Source organism: Bombyx mandarina, chromosome 11, assembly GCF_030267445.1.
Source record: "Bombyx mandarina strain Sakado chromosome 11, ASM3026744v2".
NCBI lineage: Eukaryota > Metazoa > Arthropoda > Insecta > Lepidoptera > Bombycidae > Bombyx > Bombyx mandarina.
In genome coordinates this window covers 2,249,897-2,261,993 of record NC_143218.1, presented here as the reverse complement: position 1 = coordinate 2,261,993, position 12,097 = coordinate 2,249,897, and the positions used below count along the sequence as shown (strand labels likewise).

General features: G+C 36.2%; 1 protein-coding gene across 50 annotated transcripts in view; it reads left to right on the top strand.

Annotated features, from left to right (window-relative positions):
- The first annotated feature begins 4,704 nt into the window (after nucleotides 1–4,704).
- The window catches only part of LOC114246679 (uncharacterized), an 85,909-nt gene continuing 78,516 nt past the window's right edge, over nucleotides 4,705–12,097 (top strand). For 29 of the 50 annotated variants that reach the window (XM_089731323.1, XM_089731310.1, XM_089731301.1 and 26 more), the window contains exons 1-5: nucleotides 4,707–5,200; nucleotides 6,625–6,747; nucleotides 8,593–8,788; nucleotides 9,557–9,696; nucleotides 10,536–11,808. In XM_089731323.1, the coding sequence (XP_089587449.1) occupies nucleotides 5,072–5,200; nucleotides 6,625–6,747; nucleotides 8,593–8,788; nucleotides 9,557–9,696; nucleotides 10,536–11,808 (1,861 nt within the window). In that variant the 5' untranslated portion in view covers nucleotides 4,707–5,071. Of the gene's footprint in view, nucleotides 5,201–6,624; nucleotides 6,748–8,592; nucleotides 8,789–9,556; nucleotides 9,697–10,535; nucleotides 11,809–12,097 lie in introns of all 50 variants that reach the window. The other 21 variants (XM_089731319.1, XM_089731317.1, XM_089731308.1 and 18 more) reach the window with 4 other exon arrangements.

Genomic DNA, 12,097 nt, shown 5'->3' with positions numbered 1-12,097 from the left:
TCTTTGCTTTTTCATTTAATTCTTATTAAATCATTGCTTTTTTTTAAAGAGTTGTTTGATGAGAGAGAGAGAGCGAGATAGTTTTTTTTTATTTATTGCTTAGATGGATGGACGAGCTCACAGCCCACCTGATGTTAAGTGGTTACTGGAGCCCATAGACATCTACAACGTAAATGCGCCACCCACCTCGAGATATAAGTTCTAAGGTCTCAGTATAGTTACAACGGCTACCCCACCCTTCGAACCGAAACGCATTATTGCTTCACGGCGGAAATAGGCGGGGTGGTGGTACCTACCCGTGTGGACTCCCAAGAGGTCCTACCACCATTGAAAGAGTATTCTTTATTGTACACAAAATGAATAAATATTGTGAAACATTTTTTCTTGGTCTTATCGCTAAGAGTGATCTCTTCCAGACAACCATTAGATGGGCAAGAATAATTTCGAAATGAATTGCACACTGTGTATCTATCTATTATAGAAATATATACACACACGCACATACACACGCGTACACACACACACACACACACGCGCGCAATATACATATTTACAGGTACATACGTACAGATTTATATTTATAAATTATATAGAAATTTGAACAATGTAATAATAATTTTGCTTCTTTACACATTTATAAATAAGGATGGATGCTCGTAATAATTTTAGTATATTTGGGCCACCTAATGAAGATCATCAACACTATTACCGTAAATACAATCATTTTATAAACGTTCAACGGGTAAAAGATTAAACCTATGTAAAACATAATTTCTTTAATTAAAAAAAGCTGAAATAATTACCTATTCCAAGATTAATTATGTTAAGTATGTCTAAATATGTAATTACAATTAAATAAATTCTATAATAAACTTCTAATTCTAATACTTCTATTAAAGTTACTAAAAAAATATGTTTATGCTGGGCAGTTTTCGTGTATTTTAAAGGTTACGCCATTACGGCAAAGTTTGTTTACGAAATTGCACCCTTAGAATGGAAGTGGTATAACTAAAAAATTTAAGATTAGTTTTATATTTCAAAACACTTATGTATTATTATTAAGAACCTACATTTTAAGTAGGTAATACGTGCAGCAAAAATGTTGGATTCCTTTTCACGAAAATTGCGCGGACGGATAAGTATGAAATTTCCCACACTCATAGAGAATATAGAGAAGTAGTGCAGATTGCAATTTTTTTTTTAATTGTGCATAAACAATATAAAAATAAACTAAATGAATAAAAAAACCTTACACACATTACCATGTATTGGACACACACACACGCACACACACATGCATTTATACTTTTTTGTTTATTGATTTATCAATCTGTGGTCAAATTGAAAATAGATTAATATTTTTTGTCTTTAATATTATTTTTCTATAATGTAGCCTTGGCGACATAGAGCAATGATTATTATAGAAATGATGATAATAGAAAGGTGACAATAGAACTATAATAATGTTCAAACTTAAAATTTAAATAAATTATGGTCAAATTTCGACCACTGGACTACCATTAGTAGATAATAATAAAATCATTTATTGCCTTTCACACAGATTTAGATTATTACAGGCAGCCTACAAGGAAACAACAAAAAAACAAAACACTATTATATCATTTCTGGCAAGCAGCTCAACATTTGCACTTGTATATTATTAATAGGAATTTTATTAAGAATATTGACAGTTTATGAGGAATTTGACAAGTACGGATTAGTTATAGATATATGTAGTTACATATTGTAAATTAAATTAGTTTTATAAGTGCAATAAAAAATAATTTAAATGATAAAATGATAAAGCCATACCTTTTTCCAATGTGACGATTAGAGGGTATCCTATTATTCTTTTCTATATTATTCTATCAGCTTATAAAATTAAACAGTCTCTTTTAGTCTAGAAAAGGACAAAGTACTCTTTCTGTCTTTTTCAAATAAAATGGCATGCCTTAAAGTGTTTAAACCGAAAAACTAAAAAAATACAATTATTGTATTACAATATTGAAGTTTACCAGAAACTAAGAATTTTGGGTTGAGCCACTTTAATTCTAAAGGTACAAAATAGTATTGAACACGTGACATTACCCGAATAATTTTGAAAGTAGTTTGTTCCCATTAAAATGCTGTTAAAATGCGTTGTATTTCATTTAGACGGTCTAATGCCAAAACATCACGTGCTACCAATATACGAGAAATAATATTATTGCTGCTCTCGGTGAATAAACGCCCTGCGAAGCGAGTAGCATATCTCAACTCACACTCACAATTCTTCATTTTTCACCGTATAGAACGTAAACTCGATTTGATTTTGATTTATTCATTTACAATTGAACAACTAGGAAAAAAAGATGAAAAGACATTTTGGAGGGACCGCGAGGAGCTAAATTGTGTGAATTGTTTTATGTTGTCTATTTAATGTTTCTTAGTTAATGCGTATTTAATATTTCTTCGTGTATAAGTGTAATTTTGAGACCGTCCTGGCCTAAAGGTTAAGGCGTCCGGTGTATTCGTATCTTGCAATGCACCGGTGTTCTAATCCCGCCGGCGGGTATCAATTTTTCTAATGAAATACGTACTTATCAAATGTTTACGATTGACTTTCACTGTAAAGGAATAGCATCATGTAATAAAAATCAAACCCGCAAAATTAATTTTTGTAATTACTGGTGGTAGGACGTCTTGTGAGTCCGCACGGGTAGGTATCACCACCCTGCCTATTTTTGCCGTGAAGCAGTAATGCGTTTCGGTTTGAAGGGTGGGACAACCGTTGTAACTATACTGAGACCTTAGAACTAATATCTCAAGGTGGGAGGCGGCATTTGCGTTGTAGATGTCTATGGGCTCCGGTAACCACTTAAGATTAGGTGGGCCGGGAGCTCGTCCACCCATCTGTGCAATAACAAAGTAACGTGGGTTTATTAACTGTTTAGTATCTGTGAAAGTGCGAAAATTTAAAAAAATTAAACAAAACCGCTGGACCTAGCTTTTCGAAGTCTTCGAAAAGGTCCACTGAAAAAAATCTCAGTATATAATCAGCATTTTGCAGAGATTATATTTTATCCCATATTATCTGATCTCATTTCATTTCATTCCATGCCAATTGATTAATGCTCCAAATTAACCAAATCCATTTCACTCCATATTATCATTTTTCATAAAAAAAGATTAGGCTCTATGGCATGATATTTTTGCCTCTCTAGTTGAAAAAATAAAACTACTAAAGAAATACTCGATCGAAACGTTAAAATCCACTAATTTGTAACACGCACTCGCACAAATGTCATTCGTAGTACTAATTTCGGTAAAATTACTCGGTTACGAGATCACAACGTTAATATGAACTCGCACTCACAAAATAACACCGAGTACGTTTGCCGCTAGGGGCGCTGTTCCAATTGCATACAAATTTGAGCAAACTGGCTCGCTAGTGAGAACGTTACAAAACTCGCACTAAGCACACAGAAAAGAAAGTGACCACGATACACAGTAACACGTTACGCATGTTAACGTGTGCTGAATTGTGTTCATTCTACTAATCTTGCAAATCATCCTAGTAGTTTTTGGGGAGGTTGTCGAAAAGTGATTGTTTAGTAACGCCTAGCAATTAATTAAAAATTTCAAGCCAAATGAAGTTCATCTAGGGTCTATTTAATTGAAAAATACGCTCGAGGCATTAGTGATTCACTTAGAAGTAGTGTTGGACTTTGCGGCCGCTTCAAATTTAACTTTACCTAACTTTATTTAATATTATTATTAACTACCATAAACCCACATACAACGAGTCAGTTTAGTTGGTGGGACATCGCAATGTAGCAACACGGCAGTATATCTTAGACGGTTTGTCATGCTGAAATATTTTAGGTTTTAATCCGGTTGTGTTTTTACGACAGGCTTAAAGTTATTTAAATTCAGCTTTTCAGCGTTTGTGTGTATGTTAATTAAAATAAAACATACTATAATATGTACGCCACAACATGTTGTCTATGATTCAGATTTATTTGAAAAGTCAATATCGAGCCAGATGTCTTGGCCTTGGTAAGTTATGTGTCTCAAGTATATTAAGTGTATAATCTATGGTTATGTGCAAAACATGCTAAAGTGTAATATATATATCGTGGATTATTTGGCGGGAACGCGAGGAGTGAAGTTGTGTGATTTGTTTTATTTTGTCTATTTAGTATTTCTTCAGGTTTCAATGCGTAATAACGGTAATTTATTAACTGTTTAGTATCTGTGAAAGTGTACAAATGTGGGAAAATAAAACAAAGCCGCTGGACGTAGCTTCCCGGGATCCTCCAAAAAGACCACTGCAAAACCCTCAGTAAATGACCACCATTTTACTGAGATTATATTTCACCCCACATCTCATTTCATTTAATTTGTCTTCATATTGTCATTTTTCATACAAGAATAATAATAAATATTTATACAAGATTAGGCTGAAGGCTCGACACCTTGCCTATTCAGTTGGAAAAATAAAACTACTACTACTACTATCTATGGTATATTTCAGGAAGAAATTAATAAAGGACTTGGCTTCGGCCTTAATGAAATTTTTATTTCAGGATATAATATAAATCGTATAAGAGCTGGTTTTGGCTTTTTTGATAATTTATTTCAGAAATTATATAGAACAGACAACGCTGTATGGGCTTAGATCCCCTTGCCTTTCCTAACAAGGAAAAAATGTACCAAAAAAAAAAACTATGGTGCAAGATATGCTTGTGTATTGTGTAAATAAAAACAATCTATTCGGACCGTGAGGCGTGAGGCCCAATTCAATATTATGTGTTATAATCTATGGCCCAATTTTAGCAAAGTTTACGTAAAAACGGACCAGTAGCTCTAAAATTACGACGTTTTTTGATCCTCATCAATTACTAAAACATTTTCAGTGTGACTAAAAACAGAATGTGAAAGTTTATATTTGTTAGTTCCATATCAACAGAAAAAGAAATAAAAACACGTTAGGAAATGATAATTTTAATTGGAATCACGTTCATCAAGTCTAAGAGAACCATATAAAAATAACAATTCACTATATTATACTGTTAATAAAATAACAAAAATGAATGTAAAAAAACCTAATTCTTCGAATAAACTTTGCGTGCTGTGTCTCTGTGTGGGGCGGTCTCTCAATGTTGTCCCAGAAGACAAGATCCTGAAATACTACGTGGACTCTCTGCGAGAGATACCTGTAAGTTTCTGAAAAAACCGTTATCTGTTTCATTAATTTAAAACAATATCTCGTATGGCACTCGGGGACTGCTGCGGTAAAGCTATTGCGTAGCATTTTTAATCAACTTATGTAATTATAATTAGACAATAATAATTTAATATTAAAACAATAATAATAAAATAAGACCACGCTTTATTTATAAACAATAACAATAGCAAAACATTAACTGTCCCCTTCACACTCATAAGTGCGAGAAAGAGACGGGCAGACATTTCATGATGCGCATGCAGTGTGACGTCACTCTGTGCGCTTATTCACAAACTTTACACAAGCGCAACGTGTGAATGTGTGGAGTGGAGGGGTGATATCTTTTATTTCGTTACTGAATTTCTTGATTCGGTCGCCGCGCTCAAAGCCCGCGATAAAAGCTATGCAATAGCTTAAAATCCATTCAAAAAAAATTACAACATCTTTGTCTTCGTTGTTTCGTCTTTTAGATATTGGATATTAGATATTAAATATCAGATGTTAGATATAGATATAGATAAACTTAATGGAGATATTAACACTTTACCATGTGGCCATGGTTGGGGCTTACTGATTCAAGGACTGTACGGTCTGGATGGCAATACCAATACGATCTGGCTAAATGAGACTAATTACATAAATAGGAGCTGCAGCTTACTGGCTATAACTTGCCCATAGATATCAACAACTGGAATGCAGCCTCTCACCTTGAGATATTACTTCTCAGTTCTGTATTGATATGTCTGCCCAAGTCTTCGAACTGAAATGCATTACTGCTTCATGGCAGTATGAGGCAGGGTGCTGGTACCAATACAGACTCACAAAACTCCCTACCACCAGTATGAAATAATTATCAGATATAAGCTTCTATTTCTATTTTTTTTATGATATTGTGCTTTTTCCTACCTATGCTGATAGCCTTGAGAGGCTATTTCAGCTTCACTCTAACTTGTGTAGGTGAGTTCACTGGGTTCAAACCGGAGTGTTGCTAACACTGACACTAGCACACTGAATCTACCACCGGATCGGAAACGCGACCCAATGAGAAGATCCGGCAAGAAACTCAGTGGGCTGTGTCTATGGGTTAATTCGCTCGTCGAGCCCTTCGTCGCAAGCGACGGGTTCGACGAGGACGATGACCGGGTTGATATCTATACTAATATTATAAAGAGGAAAGATTTGTTTGTTTGTTTGTTTCGAATAGGCTCCGAAACTACTGGACCGATTTGAAAAATTCTTTTTCCATTAGAAGCCGACATTTTCCCTGATGAACATAGCCTACTTTTAAAAAAAAAAAAATTTTATTTTTTTGGTTTCATGTGTGTTTTAATGTTTCCGAAGCGAAGCGAGGGCGGGTCGCTAGTTGAAGATAAGATGTGTATGATATGGACAATGATGAGATGTAATTTTTTCAGTTACATAGAGTATCATCAGTTCTACCAGTGTGTTGGGAGTGCGAAATACTGCTGAAGAGGGCTGTACAGCTCAGAGAGCAGGTCCAGAATTCTCACAGGATACTGCAAACTAACACTAAAGAGGTGACCGCATGTTAATTTTGATGTTCATCACAAAATAGTTTTAACTGGTTAAACGGAAAACAAAATAATAGATTTTTACCTATGGAGTTGTAGTTACACAATATATAAATACTTGAACCATTGTACCATGGTTCACTTGCGGACTAAATAAAAATAATAATAATAATAATGGTTGGTTTGATGTAAGTATCAGTTGAATGGAATATTTTAAATGTATTCAACTGATAATTATTTTAAATAAATGTATCTTGTTGGTAATGTTTAGTATGTTTCAATGACACTATGTATACATATGGAATTGTTGTTATTGTCTGCAATAAAATAAATCATTCATACAATACTGACCATTTCAAACATAATTTATGTATGGCTGGCAATCAACTCTAAATTGAAATGAATCTATATATTAATATGTGAAGCAAAAACTTTGTATCCCTTTTTACGAAAATTGCGAGGACGGAGGAGTATGAAATTTTCCACACTTATAGAGAATATAGAGAAGAACTGCACAATGCTAATAGTTTTTTAAAATAATGCATAAAGGATACATTAAATCAATAAAGAAAACATTACACACACTACATACCATGTATTTGACGCACACACGCATGCATACTATTTATTGTCAAACTTTTGTTCTTGACGTCTGTGGTCAAATTGAGAATAGATTATATATTGTATGTGTTTATTAATATTTTTTATAGTGTAGCCCGAACTTTGTGATTATAGAAGTATAAAATACAATCATAATAGTGTACAAACTTACAATTCCAATTAATTATAGTCGAATTTCGACTACTGCGGGACCTCTAGTCTTATTTAAAAGAACATGGAGTACTGTATGAGTAACACAGTCCTTTGTTTATTAGATCCTGGTTCACCACCTAGCCAGTAGTGACCCAAACGAAAAGTTACCCCTAAACAAACGGTGCGTGTGCAACTTAGTACGCATAAAAGAAGTGAGATTTCTTTTGTGGTGTGTAGTATTGTGGGATTCTTCATTTTTCATCATTAAATAAAATTTTTCTTGTAATGGGGAAATGCTCTTTATAAGAGAAACGACCTTTTCACCATTTATATATATGTTAAATTATGTATAGAAAAATGAATAACCTTTTTTTTAATCCTTGATTAAAAACAAAATATTAGTTAGTTAATATGTTACTACCATCTACAGGAGCAATGAGAAACTAATAACAAACCATCTAGTGGCCGACGCCCGTAAACAGAATGTGTATGAATTATCTCGCTTCCTGCTTCTCTCCGCTGTCAAGTGGTTCGCGAGACGCTCTACCTATTTTCTCACTCTCGCTCTTCCTAAATTGTATATTTTCTCTCTAGCCATAACGAATCTGCCGAATCTGTCGATGTCTTTTAGAGCGAGTTAAATTTTACTCTCAGAAGATTTACTTCAAAAAGTAAAAGTCACTGTTAGGTGGTTTAGTGCTCATATAATGTTACCATCTTCCTCGTGGTATAAGGACGAAGTTCCAACTGTCCATATATAATGGATATCATAACTTCGAGATTAGATTACATGAGACAAACGGGATGTTGCCGTCGATCCGTTCTTTATCGATACTCATCAAAGTTGAGGGAGAGAGTGACAGAGATAGAGTGAAAGAGATGAATTTCTTAGCAATCCATGGTTTCGAGATGCGAGTCTCAGTGGAATTGCAGACGCAAGACTACCTGCGGATTAGCGAACCTTGTCCAGGTTCAAGCCCCCTATAAACTTGCATTACTCTCACCTTAATTCTCCCCCTTGAGATGTGACACCGAATCCTCAATCTGCATTGTTGTCTCTTCAAAAGTACAACGAACAAAAGGCATTAATGTTTTCAGTATATAAACAAACATTTACCGACTGAAGTGTCAAGGAAGTCATGTTTGAAGACCGCCAAGAACGAGCCCATCGCGATATCGCCGAAACTGAATTGTTCTAGAAGACCAAATGCTCGTGTACGTTTTAAAGATGAAGCTGAAAACGAAGGAAAAACGAAGAATCGTCGAGAATCTTCTACCCCCAACCCCCCAGACGGTGACCATTATTTATCAAAAACAAACAAAAAATTATGATTACGTTTCTTAACTCCAGATCGGCTATTACAAAACAATGGCCATAATAATATGGCCCATATTTGAGGCCACCAGCGCAAAAGTGGCCTAAGCTTACCTGAGCTTACTATAGTGAGTATGAATACAATGAGGTCTGAATTTACTTTTACACTGCCTCATAGGCAAAAACAAAATGCGCCAAAATAATGGTGACAAAGCCATCTGCTATCTATGGGCGAAACTAGGGATAGGCCGATTTTGCATCAATATTTACTATGTTTTAAATAAATTGCAATATAGTAGAACCACGACTATGAAAAAATGTAGAATAGGCCACTTTTGCGCTGACGGCCACATTTTTAGGATTAGCGATCGATGTTTACACTAGTCGACTGGTATGTTCTATGGGTGAAACAGGTTGTGTTTCACGCAATACGTTCATCCAAAGTTAATGTGGGTAGTACACAAAAAAAAAAAAAATTCATTAAAGACAAAAATACAAAATCGGAAATTAAATTGGAGCACAATTTAAATTTCATTTAAAAACAATACAAACCAATATAAAAATCCGACATTTAAGAGAATAAAAGGACAGTTTTATAAAATAAAATAAAAAACTGTCCTGCCAAAAACAGTATGAATGGTAGCTTTATCCCACATTACTTGGAGTCAAGTAGCAGTAAGATCAAGTAACCAATAAAAAATGTGCGGTGAGCATCTAGGGAATCAAAAATATAATTGTAATTTACAGTGATCCAAGATTTCATTAGTTCTGTTGATCACCAACAACAAGATAACTTGGCAAACGTCAAGAATGTGCCGAAGAGGAAATCTCAACGTCGGGCTCAGAAGAAATCAAAGACAAAGAGTAAGATAAGTTTGGACAAAGAGGTAAGTGGCGACAACCCTATTCGTTAAGGTTGCCTCGACGCTAAGAAAGTCATTGTTCTCAGTTAGAAGACATCACAATCACGTGACATTGTACATGTTAATGTAAAAGCTGTCAAAGAATTTTATATGGTGGGTTTTTTTTTTTTAAATATTTATTGCATCGGCCGGTGAACATACTTAGTGTCTGAGTGGTTACAGAAGTACATAGACATCCACTTAAATTATAAATGTGAAAGTGTGTTTGTTTGTTTGTCCTTCTTTCACGTTGAAACGAAGCAACGACAACAGACTAAGATGTTTATAAAGTGACCGTATTAGGTCAGGAGAGTGACATGGGTCCTATCCCGAAAAAGCATCTAATTCTCACGGGAACTTACACTGACGCTGTTGAACAGCCAGTAACAACGTAAATGTCGCCACCCAAGTTGAGACATGAGTTCTGAGTCTCAGCTCTACAGTACATCGGCTGCCCCGCCCTTCAATACCGAAACGCGTCACTGCTTCACGGCAGAAATAGGCAAGGCGGTGGTGCCTACCCGTGCGGACTCACAAGATGGTCTACAACCAGTAATACTAAAGTATTACTAAATATTACACGATGCTATTCCTTCATCGTGGAAGTCATTCGTGAACATATCTTAAGAGCGTATTTCGTTAAACAAATCGGTTACTGTCTGCGGGATTCGAACCTTGGCACAGCCGCGTCGCTCTATACGAACGCACCGGCCGTCTTATCCCGCAGGCCACGACAACATCGAAGCACTGTTCGTTTATAATGTTTATTTTGTGTATTGTCTGTCTGTTGGTCACACAAACAAATTCTCCTTTCCCCCTCTCAGAAATTCACCGAGTGCTTCCTCAATGAAGTGCCGCATGAAACGAGCGACATTTGCAATCCGACGAATGTACCAATAGTGTCTGTACAAGATGAAGATATAAATGAAAATTCCACCGAGTGCTTTCTCAGTGAAGTGCCGCATGAAACGAGCGACATTTGCAATCCGACGAATGTGCAAATAGTGTCTTTACAAAATGAAGATATAAATGAAAACCCCACCGAGTGCTTCCTCAATGCAGTGCCGCATAAAACGAGCGACATTTGCAATCCGACGAACCTACAGATCGTGTTTGTGCAAAATGAAGATATAAATGGAAATTCCACCGAGTGCTTCCTCAGTGAAGTGCCGCATGAAACGAGCGACATTTGCAATCCGACGAATGTACCAATAGTGTCTGTACAAGATGAAGATATAAATGAAAATTCCACCGAGTGCTTTCTCAGTGAAGTGCCGCATGAAACAAGCGACATTTGCAATCCGACGAATGTACCAATAGTGTCTGTACAAGATGAAGATATAAATGAAAATTCCACCGAGTGCTTTCTCAGTGAAGTGCCGCATGAAACAAGCGACATTTGCAATCCGACGAATGTGCAAATAGTGTTTGTGCAAAATGAAGATATAAATGGAAATTCCACCGAGTGCTTCCTCAGTGAAGTGCCGCATGAAACGAGCGACATTTGCAATCCGACGAACCTACAGATCGTGCCTGTACAAGATGAAAATATAATTGAAAATTCCACCGAGTGCTTCCTCAATGAAGTGACGCATGTAACGAGCGACATTTGCAATCCGATGAATCCACAGATCGTGTTTGTGCAAAATGAAGATATAAATGAAAATTCCACCGAGTGCTTCCTCAGTGAAGTGCCGCATGAAATGAGCGACATTTGCAATCCGACGAACTTAGAGATCGTGTTTGTGCAAAATGAAGATATAAATGAAAATTCCCCCGAGTGCTTCCTCAGTGAAGTGCCGCATGAAATGAGCGACATTTGCAATCCGACGGACGTACAGATCGTGTTTATGCAAAATGAAGATATAAATGAAAATTCCACCGAGTGCTTCCTCAGTGAAGTGCCGCATGAAATGAGCGACATTTGCAATCCGACGAACGTAGAGATCGTGTTTGTGCAAAATAAAGATATAAATGAAAATTCCACCGAGTGCTTCCTCAATGAAGTGCTGCATGAAATGAGCGACATTTGCAATCCGACGAACGTAGACATCGTGTTTGCGCAAGCTGAAGATATAAATGAAAATTCTGGGCGCGGTGAGTGTAACGATGTTAGGTTCAAGCCGATAACTTGAATACTCTACTAGGTGGATTCAGCAACACATGTCTTGAGCCTCCTGAGTTTCTCGCCGAATCTTCGCAGCGGGTCGCGATTCCGATCCGGTGGTAAATTGGTAAATTCTGCGAAGCTCTTGATATGTAGAGCCAATGTATGCAAACTCTCTCAGGTTCAATTTAACTGTATAACATGGGCGTGCCAAACAGTCTCGTTCTCATCATCAAGTCCTCTTGTCAAACCGTTCGTGTCGGTATCGAGTCGAGGGAC